The sequence below is a fragment of the Pistacia vera genome, unplaced genomic scaffold (assembly GCF_008641045.1).
Source record: "Pistacia vera cultivar Batoury unplaced genomic scaffold, PisVer_v2 Contig320, whole genome shotgun sequence".
Taxonomy (NCBI): domain Eukaryota; kingdom Viridiplantae; phylum Streptophyta; class Magnoliopsida; order Sapindales; family Anacardiaceae; genus Pistacia; species Pistacia vera.
In genome coordinates, this window is record NW_022196136.1 from 160,078 (window position 1) to 180,079 (window position 20,002).

Consider the following 20,002-nt stretch of genomic DNA (forward strand, 5'->3'; position numbering starts at 1 on the left):
TCCCTGCCCCTAGAAAGTCGTTTTCCAGTTTTCTCCAATGTTCACAAATTGACCGAAGCAACTCTCTTTAAATTGGTCCATACCCTTCTTTTGTTCCTTTAAAATCTCCATTATTCTCATAAAAATTTGCCAACTCGACCTAATTATCACCCTTACGGGGAAGTACGGTACCTTATCGCTTACAATCTCCAACCCATAGTCTTTATAATTTACGCTTTGCAAAATCTGCACAAACGATATAAACTAAATATCAGCAAAAAAAAAAAAAAAAAAAAGAGACCAAAACAACCAATAGGTGGACAATTTGGGGGATATGGCCTTCGAGGGCATCAGGGAGTAAGTGTTTTTGGCCTCGACAGGACCGGGGAAACCAATGCAAGCCCTACAGAGCTTGTTGTGGCAGGTTCCACGAGGTTGCAGGGCTGAGGATGGCAAGAGGTTGCAGAACAGGGGGGCTAGAGGGCTACCCTGCAATATCCTCCAACCTCCCACAAACAACCTCCCTTGCCTTCCCCCATCCTCTGGAACCCAAACAAAGTCATTCCCCCCATGCCCGTCGACTGCTCAACAAAAAGCCACAACCATCATAACAATAAAACCAACTACATATCCCCTAAATTTGCTCAAATCAATCAAATTTCTCATCAAATTCAAAACAAAGAATAAAACATTTCTTCACCGCCGTCCTCCTCCTCGCTTGAATTCTCGTCGGCGTCCTCCTCTTCATAACCATTTCCCGATTTTTCTCTCTTTTCTTGTGTCGTCATTGTCTCCTCTACCTCTGGACCACCTTGACTCATCAGATGATCCACCGGAGGGTCTTCTTTGATAACCTTTGAACTGTTTGCGCCGTAGGAGTCTAGGATTCAGAGTGGGGTTGGGTTTTCCTCCTCTTTGTGAACTAATCATGGTTTTGTGTAAGGAAGCTTAAGGATCGAATATTTGCCAGAATTAAGGCACTGTCGTCGCCAAAAATTGCAGAGAAACGAAATGTGTTCGTCGGTCGTTTTTTGGGTATATGACTCGATTAAGCGATTTTGAAGGGTGGGGGCTCGTTTTCAAATTTCAAAATTTAAATAAAATTTTGTTAATTACAATTTTACCCACATATGTTTAAATCTTTTCAGTTTAACCCGTTTTACATGTTTAATGAATTTTAAGTGTGCCATGTTAGCTTTTCTAAATTAAAAAAATTCAAAAATATTTTCAGGGTTATTTTTTTAAATGTAAGCTTGGGAGGTCTGGCCAGTTAAATTTAATGTACGTGCAAACCGACCTGGATATCCCGATTAAAAAACATAAAAAGAATTTGGGGCTAGATGAGAAGCAATTGTTTTATTTTAAGATATTGGGCAGATATATAATTATAAATGTGTCATGGGTGTATCCGACTTTGGATCCATGCATTCAAGTCGGACAAAACATAGCAGACCCGACCCTAAAACCGAAATTGAGAACCCATCATCAGAGATCCAATCTTAAAGACTCAAAACTCTCAACTCGGTCAGAACTCAAGAACTACTGAACTTCCTTGGGTCTTAGATCACACAAAATCTTTCAGAGAAATCTGAAATTGATTACAACTTATTGTTGATAAGTTGCAACAATGTCTCAGTTCCTTCACCAAAGACCGTTACACAGTCCGTTATCAGATCCCTACCCAGTTTCTCCACGGAATTCAATATCCTTCCAAAGACCAATGTCACTTCTCAATCGAACAACCGTTCTAGTCTTACTCACTCTCTTAGTCCTACTCGGAGTAATCCTTCCTTGGATTGGAACGCCCCAATTCATGTTCCCAAACACCACCTCCTCTCTCGCCAAATGGCGCGATTACACTCTGTCTCAAGCAGTGTCGTTCGTAGCCAAGAACGGAACTGTGATTGTTTGTGCTGTGAGTCAACCTTACTTACCTTTTCTGCAAAACTGGTTGATTAGTATTAGCCGGCAAAAGCACCAAGATAAAGTTCTGGTGATTGCAGAGGATTATGCCACTCTTTATAAGGTTAACGAGAAATGGCCCGGTCACGCCGTGCTCGTTCCCCCCGCTCCCGATTCACAAACTGCGCATAAGTTTGGTTCTCAGGTTAAATCTTCTTTTATGACTACACTAAAAGACAAAGGATTTAAGATTTTGCTGTTTCTTAATCATTTACAACTTTGTGTGCGTTAAACATTATCTGAGCTACTGTTGATTTGACTCTTAGTTGGATTAGTTTGTTATTCATCCTGTGTTATATAGTTCAGGCCTTTGTTGATCGCTATAATGCTGATAATTAGCAGTTTTTGTCAGTGTTTTACTCAACCAAGTTGCTTTTGCCTTATTGTTGGTTTAGGGGTTAGTTAATTGAGTTAACTGCTTGTGAAATCGAAATGGTGTTGATTTTGGTTTTTACTGTATAGGGATTCTTCAATTTTACATCTCGAAGGCCTCGCCATCTGCTGCACATATTGGAACTTGGGTATAATGTTATGTACAATGATGTTGATATGGTCTGGTTGGGAGATCCATTCCGATATTTAAAGGGAAATCACGATGTGTACTTCACCGATGATATGGCTGCGGTATGTGCGCTAAAGTTACTACTACCTTTGTATGTTTTCTCGGTGAAGTTTTGATTCTATGCCGTATTTGTAATACATAGCTCATGACATTGCGTTTCTAGTATAAACTTCTTTTTTTCACTGATGCTTTTTCTCTCTTTGGGGAACCAGGTTAAGCCACTCAACCACTCCCATGATTTGCCGCCTCCTGGGAAAAAGGGACGCACTTATATATGTAGCTGCATGATTTTCATGAGGCCCACTGATGGAGCGAAAGTAGTTATGAAGAAATGGATTGAAGAGCTTCAAGCTCAACCATGGTCCAAAGCAAAGAAAGCAAATGATCAGCCTGCGTTTAACTGGGCACTGAATAGAACAGCGGGGCAGGTATGTTCCTTGTCTGTTCTTGCCATGCCTCCTTAGTAACCTTATTCATGTCAAAATGCTTAGTTACCAGAAGGTGATTGCCAAAATTGAGGCTTGTGGATGAAAATTAGTATGTTTCAGGCTATAGCGGTTTAGCCTGACTTGTGCCAAGTACATATCCCATTTCTTGGCTTATACAAGTTTTAGTCATAGACGATTAAGTTCTTGGCATCATCCTCCTTGAGACGGGTTGAAGTAGTGAAATTCACTCTTTACAAGTTGTAGAATTAGTTATGCTCCTACGATTCTTTATTCTTTGGGCTGGGTCTTTGTATTATTGGGCTTCTTGTCAGTATTGTGGTACCAAATTATCATTTTAAATTCTTAGATCTTTGTTCTTATATTTGTACCTTTTTATCTGTTTATTTTAACCTAATGAATGAAATATGTTTCTAAGTTGATTGTTGTCATTTTATTTTCAATCAAATAATAGAGGACTGTAAAGTTTTTTTTGATTATTCTAACCCTTAAGGCACACACCTGAAACTTTGTAAAACTGAGGTCCTGGTTCTGCATCTTGGCCTTTAAAAACCTTGCCGAAAAATGTGCTTGGATTTGTGCCTTAATAATTGACATGAACTGTTAGTTATGTTTATTTTCCAAGGCTTCTGTTTGATCAAACAGAATACTTTGGAATAGTTTGTTACATCTGTCCAAAAAAAAAAAAAAAAACTATGGAGCTCATTAGACACCTGAATAATGAGAATTATGACACTATTTGCACTGTTGATATCTCTACCTGCTAATTCCATCAGTAGTGCTTTAGCTTCAAAACTCCCTTTTGTCTATTGGGTTTCATGTGTCATGGAAATCAATTTCATTGCTATTAGGGTGTCCTCGTGCTTGAGGAAGTACTAATGTGTTAAGTTGGTTATGGGTGGCTTCTGTGAATGACGATCCTTGGGGCTTTGCTTAGTCTACATATTCATTTTCCTCTGCTATTTTCTCATTGGATGTACTCTAAATAATGAAAAATAATGAGCTGATTTCTGGATAACATTTTAAAAGTATCTTCAGACATATGTTGTTTGGATTAATTTGATGAATGTTCATTTCTGCTATTTCTGTAGGTGGATCTGTACCTGCTGCCCCAGGCAGCATTCCCAACTGGAGGACTATACTTCAAGAACCAGACATGGGTACAAGAAACTAAAGGGATGCATGTAATCATACATAATAATTACATCACAGGTTTTGATAAAAAGATAAAACGCTTCCGTGATTTTAGTCTCTGGTTGGTGGATGATCACGCCCTGGAATCACCATTAGGCAGGTTATAACAAGGGGGTAACCATATGATCTCTTTCTGCTGAATTAATAAGGCATTATTTGTCAACCTTGATGGAGTTCAGCTTGCCGAGGGGTCATCTTTCTGCTCATGAGCCGGCATCATGGAATCGAAGGGAGGAATCTGAAAATGTAGTAGTGAAATTGCTGGGTTTTTTAATTGTATTTTTGGCGGGGTTTAAGTTTGCAAAAAGTCAGATAGATCGTATGTCTTGAAATTGGTTGGCAATGAAGGGGCCGGAATTCATTACATAAGGTGTGTGCAAAAGCATCTGAGTCAACTTGTTTTAACCAATCAGATTGTAGCCGGGTTGCTCAACTCGACTGTCTCATTCGAAGATGTCATGACTCATGACTCCTCAACCTCCTTTTAGGAGAAATTTTGCTTCAACATTTATGTGAGACGCTGTTTTGTCGGTTGTATAAAATCAACCGTGTGCTGCGTGGATATCAAGTTGTTGTACAACTAAAGGAGTAAAGCAGAGAGACAAAATTACCTTTTTTTTTATCAGTTTGTGTCATAATTTTATATATTCACAATAGGTTAATTCAGCCATTCCATAAAATGAATACTTAGAAACTTGATAAGGTATAAGCAGAAGTATAAGCTCCGAGGACATTAAACTCTTAATATATGTAGAAATAAATAGTTTTATATCTAAATTTAAAATTTAATTATTGGGTGGTATAATTAGCTAGGCGGTATAGTGAAGGTAGAGGCATATGTGGATATTGATTCAGCATAAGTGAGAGTTATTAATGGTAGTATGGTACCATCAAATTTGACAGCTGATAAAGGCTGGAAGATCGGTTGTACAAGCTGTCAGATATTTTATTTAAGAGCCACCCAAGGTTTATTGAAAAGACCAGTTCCCACCCTGGTTTTGATAAATTTCACATTCCCACCTTTAAATTAACCAAAAATCATTTAATAGAACGGTTAAAGGAATAAAGGGTATTTATGTCTTTTTACCAAAATTTTCTCACAACCCAACCCATCCTCAATTCCATCACCACCAACCCACCACTGTCAGCCACTGCAAAACCCACACCAACTCCCAGCCGCTACAAAACATACACCAACTCCCAATTGTGACTTTTCGTCTTCCATGGTCGCGAGACTTTTCGGCCAGCCTTTGATGCCAACCTGTTGACAAACCCCGCCACCCACACCATGACCCTAACACAAGCACCATAACCCCAATCATCATTTAACTCAACCAAATTCTAGGGAAAAGGCCTTCAATCAACGATGAACAGGGTCGAGAAATATGGAGGTTTTGGATAGGGCGGCCCAGTGAGTCGAATGGCTGGGTGGGGGATGATTTCCGATGGAGAGGGCGACTGAAAAAAGGTTGAGAAGTTGGGCAAAAAACGAAAAGCCCAAACTGGAATAGGGTGGTTTGGAATGAGATGATACATGGATGGTTTTGTAATAGCACTCGACTGAGCTCCACAATCACTAATAGAATCACTTTAAAAATGAGAATTTGGAATAAATGAAACGAAGGGGTGAAACCTGTATTTCACTCATCTTTGCGTGGGAACATGTCGTTTGCTCTCTATTTAATTTAATTAATATGCAATTATCCTCTTTCGTTTTCAACAATACCACCTTCCTCTCTTACTTTATTATTTAGTATTATTATGCGTATGACATCAGGTATCGTTTCATTCATGCATCCATTATTTTAGCTCCACGTGTATAATTTATTACGCTCCTATCAAGCAATCATATTTTAAAATTGATAAGAAAATTATGATGTGATGAGAAAATTGAAGTTACTGGGTGTATGTAACCGACACTTTGAAAATTTGTTAATTTGAAATATTAAGAAGCTGCATGGACTTAAAAAGGCCCACGGTAATTAGGTGATGACTGTATCTTTCGTTTTAAAATTATTTTCCAATTTCCATTTTGAAGATCTGATAAAAAGCGTTAGTTCTTCCAAATTTATCGTTAAGATTATTCTCCTTCTCTTTAAAGCTTAATAAGAAGTCACCCTCTTTGACAAATTAAGGACAGAGACAGACAGGCAGACCAAAGACACGTCATTAAGTAACCATCTCTTCTCGCTTTCTCTCTCTCTCTATGAACTCTGCCCATTCTTTTACTCAGCTCACAAGCAAAGCAAGCATCCTGTACTCTCTTTCTCTTCTGCTTAAACACTCTCCTTTCTTTATTTGAATTTATTCTTTTCTTACTTCCACTTCTCTTTTTTACCACTCTAATTCTTCTTTCTTTCTTGATTTGCATGTGTTTGTGTTGAAACGTCTTCTTTCTTTTCCTTTTTCCTTTTTTCCTTTTTTCTGTAAATTTGATGGGAATGTAAATGGGTTCTTTAGAAAGTGGGGTCTTTCCATTCAAGAGAGAGAATCTTGGCCGTTCTTCATCAAGAACTGAGAGGCACCCCTTTTTACAGAGACACAGATCGAGATTTTCACGTTTCTTGTTTTTCAAGAAGCTAGATTATTTACAATGGATTGGCACGGTTGCTGTCTTCTTGGTCTTTGTTGTTATTTTTCAGATGTTTTTACCTGGTTCAGTAATGGATAAATCCGATGATTCATTGCAAGAAACGGATGTAGTCCCTTCAGATTTGATGTTCTTGAAAGAAATGGGTCTGTTGGATTTTGGAGAAGACATTACATTTAAGCCCTTAAAGCTTATGGAGAAATTTCAAAGCGAAAATAGAGAGTTGAATTTGACTAATGTTTTTAATAGGACTCAACTCCGTTTTGGATACAGAAAGCCCCAGCTTGCATTGGTCAGTATTCTATAGTAGCTCAAGTTTAGATACTGTGTTAATGGGTTTGCTTTGTTGTTGGTTTTGGATTTTTATTTGTTTTATAGTTCGTTTGATTTTTATTTCTACTTGAAGGTTTTTGCGGATCTGTTGGTTGATCCACAGCAATTGCTAATGGTGACAGTTGCAATTGCATTGCGAGAGATTGGTTATTCAATTCAGGTAGTAATGGATTGTTATTTGTATGTTACATCTTCTGTTAAGCTTAACTTGTGGTTGTCAAGTGAAGATATTTTTGGATTGCTTGAGCCTCAATTTTATTCATCTGGGCTATCCTTCTGGTCAATTAATATTCTTTTGATTCAATTGCTTGATTAAGTGCAAAAAATGAACAAATTAAAGTAGTCATGGACCTACCTCAAGGTTTAGAAAAGATGAAGTTTCAGTTAGTTAATCATGCTTATATGCACCGCATTAGACATAATGGGATGAACAATTTTTCTCAGTATCACATACGTTTTAGTTTCTTTTGGCAGGTTTACTCCCTTGCAGATGGTCCAGCATATGAAGTCTGGAAAAACACAGGAGTTCCAGTTACCATTATTCAAACCCGTGACAAGATGGAGTATTTTGTAAATTGGCTGAAGTACGTTTTTAATGTTGACTAGTCTCTTATATTTCGTGTTAAGTCTGTTAACTCCAGCAAGTGGAAGGGTAGTATGTTTAACTGTTGAACTACTTACTCATAATCGTTGTAGTCTTTGATCAATTCATTTTTTTTTCATATGGTTACCTCTGCATATAATGGTTTTTGGTTATTTTTCATGATGATGTATCCTTTTTGCAGCTATGATGGCATACTTGTGAGCTCTCTTGAAGCCAAGGGTATCTTTTCCCGGTAAGATATTTATTTTGTTTTCTCTAGATATAATTTCGAAATTGGCTTCTCAAGGTCCTTGCTTTTCTTCCCTCATCTATATTTTCTGCATCCTAGTTTTTCTTTTCCTTATGTTGTCTAGACTCTAAGGATAATGCCTTTAGATGCAAATTGGATTTGTTTTGCAGTTTGTGACCTAAAAAGTTGTAGAAGTTATAGATACACTAGTTTGTCATTAACTTGATTTGTTACAACGGAAATGCAACCTTTTTGCCTCCATTACTTTAGACCTTACTTCAGGAATGGATTTGTCAGTGCTTCAGTTATTTGTTTAATTGTTATCAGTCAGTTAACATCATTGATTTTACTTCTTACAGTCTCATGCAGGAACCTTTCAAGTCTTTGCCTCTCATATGGACCATCCATGAAAAAACACTCGCTATTCGTTCTAGACAGTATGCTTCAAATGGGCAACTTGAGCTTGTGAGCTATTGGAAAAGAGTTTTCAACCGTGCCACTGTTGTTTTATTCCCTGACTATGTCTTGCCGGTAATAACCATTAGGTGATGTTTGGTTGTACACAGTGTTTAGCATTTTAAAATGATATTTAAGGATACAACTTTCCAGAACGGGGTGTGAGGGATATACATTTTCACCTGTGCGTTTAAATTTTTCTTCTTAGTAATCATTTCTGTGTTATGATGTCTCTGAGTTCGAGCCAGGGGATGTAAATGCACAGATTAGATACATCTTTTTATGTGCTTACTCATTTTAAAGGCAATATCATGGCCTTTAGTATTCAGGACAATTGCAACTATGTATCATCTGGTACAAATGTAGTTATCCGTAAGGCTCATTCTTATTAGATTGGTGCTGAAGTCAGGACCTGATTTTCAATGATTTTATTTCTTTCTGTGCTTTCTACAGGTAATGTACTCTACATTTGATTCTGGAAACTATTATGTTATTCCGGGTTCTCCTGCTGAAGCATGGAAAGCTGATAGCAAACGGGCTTTGTACAACAATAGTATACGTGCCGAGATGGGCTATAGTGCTGATGATCTTGTCATTGCAATTGTAGGAAGCCAATTTCTGTACAGGGGTTTATGGCTGGAGCATGCCATTGTTTTACAGGCTTTATTGCCACTTTTTCCTAACTCTGTAGTGGAAAATGAATCAAATTCTCATATCAAGATCATGATTTTAAGCAGGGATTCAACTGTTAATTACAGCTTAGCTATTGAGGTTAGGCATCAACTATATATGTTCAAAACTGTGGTTCAAGTTGATTACTTTTCTAATCTTCTAGTTGGTTAACCAGTTTTTCTTCTATGTCCCTCAGGCCATTGCTTTTAACCTGCATTATCCTAGAGGAATTGTGAAGCACATAGTTGTTGAAGAGGATGCTGATAGTGTTCTTAACATGGCTGATGTGGTGCTATACGGGTCCTTTGTTGAGGAGCAATCTTTTCCTGTAATGTTGATGAAAGCCATGTGCTTTGGGAAACCAATCATAGCCCCAGACCTCTCCAACATCAGGAAATATGTATGCTTCTGATTCTTCAATGTTTAAGCAAAGTGGCTAACAAGTTGAACTTATGAATGCATACTTCCCTGCCATGAAAATTTTGATTTTAAATGCTTTGGTACTTAAAAGCATACAAGTCCAACAGTGTGTAGGCATGTCCCTTTACTTATTTCCGATTTTTGTTTCCTGGACAATTCATAAGCTGAAGTCAACTAAAATTTAGATGTTTTTTTAATTTCTCTGAAATATTTCTAGTTAATCCTGCTCTTGATTGTATGGCGTATTGGATTTTAATTAGATTTTCTCTTCTTTGCTGTAATAGCTTCTCATGCATCAAAATGTCGATTTGTATTGGGTTTGGTTATTCTGTGGTTTTTCTGTCTCGTAACTTTCTGATATTTAATCCCACATCAAGCCTGAAAAGCTCAAAGGGAGAGCTACTCTTCTAAATTCACTATTTAAAACTTGATATTGGCTAAGGGATACATGGTTCAGTCAGAAGTTGACGTAAATTTTTGAGCTCACTTTCTTTTGTACATTTTATAATTAGCAGCTCCTGCAGCTAACTGGGAGTTGTAAATATCTGTCTAATACTTATTTTCTCACCCCCTTTTCTTATGAATCATCTTCTCTCTCTCTCTCTCTCTCTTTTTTTTTTTTTTTTAAACTTTGTTGTTGATGAAATACTAACTCATTGGCTATAACAATTAGGTTGATGACAGGGTGAATGGCTATCTTTTTCCTAAAGAAAATTTAAGAGTTCTGACACAAATTATGTTGCAAGTAATTGCAAATGGGAAGTTATCACCTCTGGCTCACAATGTTGCCTCAATAGGAAGAGGTACTGTTAAGAACCTGATGGTTTTGGAAACTATTGAAGGTTATGGTTTGCTGCTTGAAAATGTTCTCAAGCTCCCATCAGAAGTTGCGATGCCGAAGGCTATTAAAGAACTTCCTCCCAAATTTAAGGAAGAATGGCAGTGGCAACTATTTGAAGCCTTTTCAAATTCAACATATGAAGAAAGAGCCTCAAGAAGTGACAGATTTTTAAAGCAGGTTGAGGGACAGTGGAACCTTACTCTAAGAGAGAGCTATGGTACTGTGCCTGCAACATATGACTCATTTTCATATGAGATTTGGGAGGAAGAAAAATCACTTGGGATATTTAACATGAGAAAAAGGAGAGAGGAAGAAGAGGTAAATAATTGTTCTGTGCAGTGACAACTCTTTCTCTGTTTTACTTTTTTAGAGGACAAAACTATGTGTTGATATCAAGAATATAATAAGAGAAAGGTGACTAAAGAATAATAATTTCTGACCCCGTTATTTGGTTTAGAAATTCACATTTTCTGGAATTTAATGCAGTTAAAAGATAGAAGCGAACAATCTCATGGAACATGGGAGGAAGTGTATCGAAGTGCCAAAAGGGCTGATCGTTCTAAAAATGATTTGCATGAACGAGATGAAGGTGAACTTGAAAGGACAGGTCAACCATTGTGCATTTATGAACCTTATTTTGGGGAAGGAACCTGGCCTTTTCTGCACCATAAATCGCTTTATCGTGGCATTGGATTGGTTAGTTGCATTTTAATTGTTGAAAATGTGTATATTCTCTGTTATCTAAATCTTTTCTCTACTTTGGAAAAATATATCATAGAAAAGTTTTAATCCCCCTTTTTATACTATTATACGGTTTTTATGCTTTTTCCCTTTTAATACTATTACGTGTAACCCTAAATTTTACTGGAACCTGCATGAAAGAATATTCTTTTTTACATATTTGATGTGGATCCATGGGCTGTATATTTTCAGTCCACCAAAGGCCGAAGACCTGGAACAGATGATGTTGATGCATCCTCCCGTCTGCCACTTCTGAACAATCCTTACTACCGAGACAGCCTTGGTGAATACGGAGCCTTTTTCGCAATTGCAAACCGGATTGATCGTATGCACAAAAATGCTTGGATTGGTTTTCAGTCTTGGAGAGTAACAGCAAGCAAGGTTTGTGGTTCTTTGTCTCACCTTACTCCCTATCTCTTCTGTTGTTCATTTGTTATTTTTACTTTTAAACTCTGCTTTAAGTTACCTTTATATATTAATCGGAAATTAGAATACATTCAATCAACAGAGCTTACCAACTGGTGATCAATCCTGAATATGGGCCTGGCAGACTAATCTTGTCAGGGAAATGGGTTCAAACAGTTATTAATATGGATGAATTTTGACAAGAGTGTGAAGCTTTTTGCTACGCTATAGATTAGTCAATGGCAGCAGCCTTGTTCATGGTTATCTTATTGGCATCGTATCAATTACTGTCCTAGTTACAAGTTCAAAATTGACATTCCATTTTGAAATGCCAAACTTATGGAGTAACTTATTTAATTCAATAGACATACAGTTTCAGGAGATGGTCCCTGTCCTCCTATTGTCATAACCTCTGTGGTTTGCATTTAGCTGTTTGACAATTCCTCTCGTTAATGGAAATTTGAATCTCCAAACAAAAAATAGAAATTGGTGACATCAAACCTTTTTGATATCTTCTATCAAAGAAAGTAAGTCACTGCACAAGTTTTGCACCCCATTTTCCAAGTATTGTTAGGGCTGGAAATAAGTTGCTCTTTTTCTTTTGTCTGCGGGGTATAAACAGGGATCATTGTCTGGGATTGCTGAAAATGAATTGCTAAATGCTATTCAAACGCGAAGACATGGTGACACACTCTACTTTTGGGTTCGTATGGACATGGATTCAAGAAACCCCTTACAACAGGATTTCTGGTCGTTTTGTGATGCAATAAATGCCGGCAATTGCAAGTAAGAGCTGTGAAGTTAATCAATTAATTAAGCACAATTATATTTGAATTCTGAGTTTATTTTCTCTCTCCTATAAGAATATTTGATTTGGTTTCTCCGTTTGATGAATGGTTGAAGGTATGCATTTTCTGAGTCTCTCAAGAGAATGTACGGCATAAAGCATGATTTCAATGTTTTACCTCCCATGCCCGAAGATGGGGGTACATGGGCTGTCATGCAGAGTTGGGCTTTGCCAACGAAGTCCTTCCTAGAGTTTGTTATGTTCTCAAGGTAATTGTGGTTGCTTGTGGATCTCAGTATACTTGCAATAAGGCCTGTGCCCATGTTAGAAGATGTTTGTGGATGTTTGTTATTGAATATTAAATTGTATATTGTTTCTTCATTGCAGGATGTTTGTGGATGCCTTAGATGCACAAATGTATGATGAGCACCATCAAAATGGATACTGTTATCTGAGTATGTCAAAGGTACAGCGCTTCTACTTCAAGTAGTTGTGCGCTTTCTGACAGAACAGTATTTTTCCAATCAGTAAATAGACTTCATTATCATCCAGGGTCCATTTAACTATGATTTATTTGAAGGAATCTGGCATCCTTTAAGCATAATACTATACATACAACAATTTTATACAACATGATTTGACAAAGATGATTGACTGATTTTAAATTAAAAATAAACTTTCACCCAATCATCTTTTGCCACATCATATTGTATGAGAAATGTTGTATATGTATTACTCATCCTTTAAATACTAAAGCTCAGTCTATGGTCCAAAATTTCGATAAAATGACTTCCTGTTGTATTTGAGTGTATTTAAGAAAAAAACACAAAAAGTCTTATCAAAATGGTATATAGTATTGCTAGTTTTTATATTTGTAACTCTTTGACGTTCTTCCCCAAATCAATAGCGTTTGCTATTTGTCTCACTTTTGTGGCTCTGCAGGACAAACATTGTTACTCACGTTTGCTTGAGCTACTTGTAAATGTCTGGGCATACCACAGTGGTAGACGGATGATATATGTGAACCATGAGACTGGTGCAATGCAAGAACACCACAGCTTTAAGAGCCGAAGAGGTAAAATGTGGGTGAAATGGTTCTCATACACCACTTTAAAGAGCATGGATGAGGACTTGGCCGAAGAGACAGATTCCGACCACCCTACACGACGATGGTTGTGGCCATCAACAGGTGAGGTTGTATGGCAAGGTATTATTGAGAGAGAGAGGAACCTTCGAAATCGACAGAAAGAGAAAAGGAAGCAACAGAGTAAGGATAAACTTTCAAGGATGAAGAAACGGAATCGCCAAAAGGTAATAGGTAAGTATGTGAAACCCCCACCTGAAGGGGAGACAAAAGATTCAAACTCAACTGTGGCAAACTGATTTTTCAAGGTTGTGGCGTCTAAGTAGATTCTAATTAGATAATTCTTTAATTTTTGAATTCTCCCTCATCTGGTCGATTTTTTTGTCAGAAAGGATGCACAAATATGTGTTGTGCATGTTTGCTTAGTTCGTATGTAACTAACTGCGTCCTTCCGGTCCTGGTCATTTGATGCTGACAAATGCCAAATGTATACAAGCGATTTTCTTTTTCATTTTTTTCTTCTTTTTAAAATGCCTTTCCAGGGTTGGTACATTCAAATGGAAGAAAAAGGCATGAGAATTTGTAAAGACAGTCATCAATGAAGAATTTGTATAACTCTAGCTCCTTAGAAATTGTATTTATTTATTGCTCTCTGTTCTCTATTATCAAATCCTTCCATGTAAATTGTCGGCATATTTTGCTGTCTCTCTGTTATTGAATATCAAATTCTTTCCCATTAACAATAAGATTCCGTAATTTATCGTTGACTAAAAGTCTGATGTTTCAGCTTACAATTACAGTTCCTGCAATGGTATCATACACTGCAATAACCTCGACATAGTTGTACTACCAGGACTCAATAACCTTGGGTTAAAAACACTCGTAATACAAAAAGAAATGTAGCATTCAAGATTCCAACTGTTTTGATTCAAAACTAAAGCACAACCATGCTGTTACATTCTTTCTGTGGTCGCAGGACAAAAATGATATTAATGATACATATATCAGGGAGCTCTAGTCCTTGAATCAGCAGAAGAAATGTGAACCCACAAATACCGCATTGCTGAATGACCATTCTGCCATTTTAGATCCTTGGGGCTGCAACAAAGTACAACTTGTAAATGTCAAATTAAATATAAGGGGTAAAAATAAAAAATTCAATTGAAGAAACATAACCAAACAATGAAACAAGGTCAAAGTTATCACAGGATGAAATTGCATCCTTCAACCAAATTAGATTTTCAAAATATGGTCACTATTCTCTCTAAAATTCAAGATTGCAGTCAACTTATGAATTTTTCAATACAACACAAATTCGTAGTTATGACTTCAGCCTACCTCCTCCAATTGTTGCTTCTGGCAAGCGCTCAATTGAATACTTATGTTGAGTAATGTACATAATTGGTACACCAGGAACCTGCCAAATACATAATTTTTTCCTTATATGATGGGTTTCAGTTTCAAGTATTTCAGTGCCAAATTACAACAGGTTGACCTTACCTTCCGAATCCTTCTCTTTAAATCTCTATCACAGGTTGCAACAATGAAGCATTTGTGCTGTTTCCAAAGAACTCTTGTAAGGTGCAGAAAATAACAATAAAAGTTACTAGAGTAGAAAGATACCCATATTCAAACACCAAAAAGTGGCTCTCATTTGGCTATCATTATAAACAAAATAAACTGCAGCATCCTTACTCAACTAAATTTTAACCTCTCTTTACTATCATAACAAGGCCATTCATATTTCTAAAAAATCTAATAGATCTTTGATCAAAGTCAACTTGACAAAAGAAAATGTCCAAAACAGGTACGTCAAAACTACACTGACTATAACTTCACAATAAAAATTTATACAGCAGTCAATAGATGCCATTTGTACCTGAGTAACTCGATCAACAAGACAGTCATCAGCATATGTCCCTTTATGAGAACAGGGTAGTCTCTCAAAACGAGGATCCTTAGCAATCCTGTTAAAAGAAATCATTGAAAAGGAAGTGAAAAAAAAAAACTAGTTCAAAACTCGTCACCTAAAATATAATAAGAAGAGATTGTAAAATGCAGCTGATAGTCAGAATCCTTTCACACCAAAGTCTAAATGAAGAAAATTGAACATAAAACTTGCTTGTAATGTGCCATAAATAAAGCACTAGGGAACATACCTCAGAGCTACACGGTACTTCTGACCTAACTTCTCAAGCTCCGCCATCACACAATCCGTAATACAAGGAGTGCCTTTCAATAAAAAAGTAGAGAAAATACAAGCAAGAAGAGAATAAGACCAAGATGTTAACAGATCACTTATTCAATTCATATGGTTATCCATTACTAATTTACAATATCTGCGGCTACTAGTTCAAAACCTGTAGGTTTTAACTAACACGGCTATTCAACTTCAGAAGACAAAAAAAAGCAGTAGGCACACATATTAAAATAGAATTGAAGTGCGGGTTTTTTATAAACTCACATTTTGCGTATAAGCAATCCATCATTCCCTTCTCTAGATCCAACTGCAGAAAATTATAAAATAAAACACAAGTTAAGCGAGTCAAAGCACCAGCAATTTACACTTCGAAACAGTCAGTAATTTCCAAAATAAAAATAATACAAAACTAGCAAGTAGAAGTTGAGTATATCTAAAAATCGATATCGATCAACTCTTAAAACGCACTTTCAACATAAATTAAAAACAAATCGGGCTATAATAAAATACAATAATAACAACGTAAAGAACCCACTTTATTCTGGATGGATAAATTAATGAAGTTGGTATCCACCAAGACCCGGTAAGGCGGCCCCAAGGCTGTGTTGTGTTTGAAGAAAAGCGCCGAGGAAACATTTGGCCTAATTGACACACAAAATTTAAGCACTAATTAAGATAAATGAAACAAATTTTCTATTTTTGTTTTACATAAAATAGTTAGAGGCTTACACATTTCTTGGAAGCTTTTCCTTGCTAAGGTCTTTCTTATTGGGATTCAAAACCTCTTCCTTGTAACTAACAAAATTAATGAACAAAAGTAAAATTAAAATCAACATTAATATAAAAATTACAAGAAAATAAACAAACAGAAGAAATATAAAAATAGAATTTACTTTTTGATTGCTTTCTTGGTGATGATCTTTTTCATGGCTGCAAATTTAGGAGCCTTTTTTGCTCTCCCCATCTTTTCGATTTAAGGCTAACTCAACAGCAGTGATTTCCTCTACGAAAGTTTACTTGGACAACAATGAATAAAATATGAAAGTGACAGAAGTCTGCACCTGCGTTAGCAGCGAGTGAGAATTGGTGAAAGCAAAAGAGTGCAGTAAGAAAACCGATGATGAAGAAAGCCGGGAACAGTTATATATGTTTCTTTAGGGCTTTATTTTTGGTTTTCAATTTTAACCTAATTTAAGTCGGCAAGGTTGGGCTTGGGCTTTAGAAATTAAATTGGGCTCAACCTCAAGTCTACAAGCTGCTGCTGCAAATTGCAGCAGTCGCAAGCTTGCAAGCTGCTGCAATTTGTGGTGTCTAGTTATATAAACATTTATAAAATACAATCATACATAGCATTATGGCTCACATATCTGTGGATTATAGTTAAAGGTTATGGATTATAATTTTGAGAAATTGCTTCAAAGAAATGAAACCCAGTTCACAAATCACTAATCCCTTTTGATTACCATTGTTTTGAGGGGCCAAAAGAGAAGCCCCATAAGCACAAGCACAACACAAAGGCAACTGAACAGAAAGAATAAAAGGAAAGAGAGAAATATAGATTGCAGCATAATAACGCCAAAAGAGAGAGAATAATATTAAGATTCTTTCATATCACGCACCTTCAATCTGAGTAGTATCCCTCAGAGAATCAACAGTTGAAGTTCAAGCAACACCGGAGAAGAAGACGACAGATTTTTTGACGACGAACGACGGCTATCGAGAGGAGACAGGAGAGAATGGAGAAGAAGAGAATCAAGAGATACTAAGATAATACCAATTCGATTTGCCCTAATCGAATTGGGTATTTTGCTTTGGGTTTGTAAAGTAAATTTACAACATATCCCCCATTATTTCACGAGTAATACTACTTTCACAAACACTTTTTACAGACATTTTCGCACAAACGTCATTTGTCGACTCATAATTGGTCAGATCACAAGGATCATGTCTGTCTAATAATGGGTCTCATCTAACTAAGTCAATTACAAGTTACCATATAGGGTTAGTGAGAGGTATCAGTGAGAGGTGTTAACGAGACTCTTGGCTCCGTTTGGTTCACAATTTTGTGTTTTGGGGAAAAGTTTTTTTAAAAAAGTTAAGAAAAAGTTAAATTCAGTGGGTATTACGATGTAGGATTTACAAATTAATAAAATACCCCCTATGTTTGTTTATTTACAAAGCACCCCCTATAATAAAACATTAAAAGTTAACAAAAACACCCCTAACCCACCCTCAAATACGGACAGTTGGCCACCACCGTCGGAGGGTGGCCGGATTTTTCGTATCGGTGCATGACCGACAAGATCCAAATCTTGTCGGTCGTGCGCCGATATGGCCTTTTCCGGCCAGATCTAGCATAGATCTGGCCATTGACGGCCAGATCTGGTCGTATTTGCTTGTCAACGATAGTCAACAAACGGTTGTCGTTGATGGTCAACGTCGACCGTTTGTTGGCTGTCGTTACCGACTGGTTACGGCCAAAGATCTGGTCGTCAACGTGGATCTGGCCGGAAAAGGCTAGATCGACGCACTACCGGCCAGATTCAGCCGGTAGTGTGCCATCCTACCAGATTCCAGTCATTTTCCGACGATGGTGGCCGAAATCTGGTAAATGTAGATTGCTGGGGTGTTTTTGCAATTTTTTAAAAAATATTTAAGGATATTTAATTAAATTAACAAATTTAGAGGGTTTAAAAAAAGTTGAATAATATTGAAAATAGTATTCCAAAAAACCAGAGTTTTTGGGTATTTTACTATTTAACTTTTTTAGGAATACTAAAAGTAAGATTCTCAAAATGCAACCAAACGAAGCCATTATTATCCTTATTTTATACTGGTATTGAGCATAGTCTATTTGATATAACTAATGTTTATAAACGTAATGTTATAATTAGGTATTTATAATGCATTAATATTTAATTATAATATAATGTTATAATGAATTAAATTTTTAATCATTTAATTAAGTAATGTACTAATATAGTAAATTAATAATATTTATAATGTAATGTTATAAATTTATAATTAATTAAGTAATCATTTAACTATAATATAATGTTTTAATTAATTAAATTTTTAATGATTTAATTAATTAATGTACTAATGTAGTAAATTATTAATGTTTATAATGTAATGTTATAAATGTATAATTAATTAAGTAATCATTTAATTATATAATGTTATAATTAATTAAATAATTATTTAACTATAATATAATGTTTTAACTAATTAAATTTCTAATCATTTAATTAAATAATGTACTAATGTAGTAGATTAATAATGTTTATAATGCAATGTTATAAATTTATAATTAATTAAGTAATCACTTAATTATGTAATGTTATAATTAATTAAGTGATAATACTATAATGTAATGTTATAATTAATTAAGTAACCATACTATAAATCTATAATTTAATGTTATAATTAATTAAATTTTTAATAAAATATACTAAAGTAAATTAATTAATTAATTATGTAATGTAATAATTAATTAAGTAATCAGACTATAATGTAATGTTATTATTAATTAAGTAATTATATTATAAATCTACAATATAATATTATAATTAATTAAAATTTTAATCATTTAATTGAGTATTGTACTTATGTTTACAATGGAATTATTATTGATTAAGTAATCATTTAACTGTAATGTAATGTTTTAATTAATTAAATTTCTAATTATTTAATTAAGTAATGTACTTAAATTACTAATGTTTTATACTAATATTTTTTATATGTAAAATTACTAGAAACAAAGCCCCCCCACCCCAACCCACCCCCCCATTTCTTTATACATATTTTGTTTCAGCCCATATTCCAAAACAGGTTCCAATTCGGATATCCGCCATCGATTCCAAGCAGGTTCCAAACCTGGTACCCATACTCTGGTCCAAATTGGGTACCCGCTTTAGGTTCTTTCCTAGGTTCTGGTTCCTCATATGTCGGAACGAAACACACAGTAGGTTCCAAAAAAATGGAACTGGAACCTATCCGCACAGTATCGATTTCGAATAGGTTCTGATTCTACCCAGGACATATGCTCACTCCTCTATATCCATTATCAATATATTATTATCACAAGTCACAACATCGATGAGGTGAAACACTACTCTAGATTATAGACAGTGGCGGATCCAGGATTCTACCCAGGACGTTTTATACTAATTTTTTTTATATGTAAAATTACTAGACCACCCACCCCCCCCCCCATATTCTTTATACATATTTTGTTTCAGCCCATATTCCAAAACAGGTTCCAATTCGGATATCCGCCATCAATTCCAAGCAGGTTCCAAACCTGGTACCCATACTCTGGTCCAAACTGGGTACCCGCTTTAGGTTCTTTTCCTAGGTTCTGGTTCCTCCATATGTCGGAACCGAAACCACACAGTATCGGTTCCAAAAAAATGGAACTGGAACCTATCCGCACAGTATCGATTTCGAATAGGTTCTGATTCTACCCAGGACATATGCTCACTCCTCTATATCCAT

At 35.9% G+C, this 20,002-nt stretch overlaps 3 protein-coding genes across 4 annotated transcripts; 2 read left to right on the forward strand and 1 right to left on the reverse strand.

The window, feature by feature from the left end:
• The first annotated feature begins 1,494 nt into the window (after window positions 1-1,494).
• LOC116136989 (UDP-D-xylose:L-fucose alpha-1,3-D-xylosyltransferase MGP4-like) lies at window positions 1,495-4,764 on the forward strand. The gene is made up of 4 exons (XM_031422674.1): window positions 1,495-2,086; window positions 2,404-2,565; window positions 2,716-2,931; window positions 4,041-4,764. The coding sequence occupies exons 1-4, from the start codon at window positions 1,607-1,609 to the stop codon at window positions 4,248-4,250; spliced, it is 1,068 nt and encodes a 355-aa protein (XP_031278534.1). The 5' UTR covers window positions 1,495-1,606; the 3' UTR covers window positions 4,251-4,764.
• A 1,575-nt stretch (window positions 4,765-6,339) lies between these two features.
• Window positions 6,340-13,967, forward strand: LOC116136938. Of its 2 annotated transcripts, XM_031422618.1 has the most exons (14): window positions 6,340-7,025; window positions 7,140-7,226; window positions 7,541-7,650; window positions 7,852-7,902; window positions 8,259-8,430; window positions 8,809-9,126; window positions 9,224-9,427; window positions 10,121-10,606; window positions 10,775-10,984; window positions 11,222-11,410; window positions 12,057-12,220; window positions 12,338-12,490; window positions 12,609-12,687; window positions 13,164-13,967. In XM_031422618.1, exons 1-14 carry the CDS (start codon window positions 6,591-6,593, stop codon window positions 13,602-13,604), a joined length of 3,099 nt encoding a protein of 1,032 aa, XP_031278478.1. In that variant the 5' UTR covers window positions 6,340-6,590; the 3' UTR covers window positions 13,605-13,967. The 2 variants fall into 2 exon arrangements, with proteins under 2 accessions (XP_031278478.1, XP_031278479.1); XM_031422619.1 differs by lacking the exon at window positions 6,340-7,025 and having other exon boundaries at window positions 7,148-7,226; window positions 7,528-7,650.
• A 49-nt stretch (window positions 13,968-14,016) lies between these two features.
• On the reverse strand, window positions 14,017-16,658 carry LOC116136939 (rRNA-processing protein FCF1 homolog). The gene is made up of 9 exons (XM_031422621.1): window positions 16,399-16,658; window positions 16,235-16,300; window positions 16,041-16,146; window positions 15,770-15,812; window positions 15,465-15,537; window positions 15,185-15,272; window positions 14,806-14,862; window positions 14,644-14,722; window positions 14,017-14,403 (listed from the first exon to the last, which is right to left on the reverse strand). The coding sequence occupies exons 1-9, from the start codon at window positions 16,467-16,469 to the stop codon at window positions 14,390-14,392; spliced, it is 597 nt and encodes a 198-aa protein (XP_031278481.1). The 5' UTR covers window positions 16,470-16,658; the 3' UTR covers window positions 14,017-14,389.
• Window positions 16,659-20,002: the final 3,344 nt, after the last annotated feature.

Coding starts and splice junctions, on each gene's coding strand:
- LOC116136989 (XM_031422674.1), top strand. CDS start 1,607: ATGTCTCAGTTCCTTCACCAAAGACCGTTACACAGTCCGTTATCAGAT. Junction 2,087..2,403: donor CGCATAAGTTTGGTTCTCAG/GTTAAATCTTCT, acceptor TTTACTGTATAG/GGATTCTTCAATTTTACATC. Junction 2,932..4,040: donor TGAATAGAACAGCGGGGCAG/GTATGTTCCTTG, acceptor CTATTTCTGTAG/GTGGATCTGTACCTGCTGCC.
- LOC116136938 (XM_031422618.1), top strand. CDS start 6,591: ATGGGTTCTTTAGAAAGTGGGGTCTTTCCATTCAAGAGAGAGAATCTT. Junction 9,428..10,120: donor TCTCCAACATCAGGAAATAT/GTATGCTTCTGA, acceptor TATAACAATTAG/GTTGATGACAGGGTGAATGG. Junction 12,688..13,163: donor GTTATCTGAGTATGTCAAAG/GTACAGCGCTTC, acceptor GTGGCTCTGCAG/GACAAACATTGTTACTCACG.
- LOC116136939 (XM_031422621.1), bottom strand. CDS start 16,469: ATGGGGAGAGCAAAAAAGGCTCCTAAATTTGCAGCCATGAAAAAGATC. Junction 16,301..16,398: donor ACCAAGAAAGCAATCAAAAA/GTAAATTCTATT, acceptor TAATTTTGTTAG/TTACAAGGAAGAGGTTTTGA. Junction 15,813..16,040: donor ATTTATCCATCCAGAATAAA/GTGGGTTCTTTA, acceptor AATTTTCTGCAG/TTGGATCTAGAGAAGGGAAT.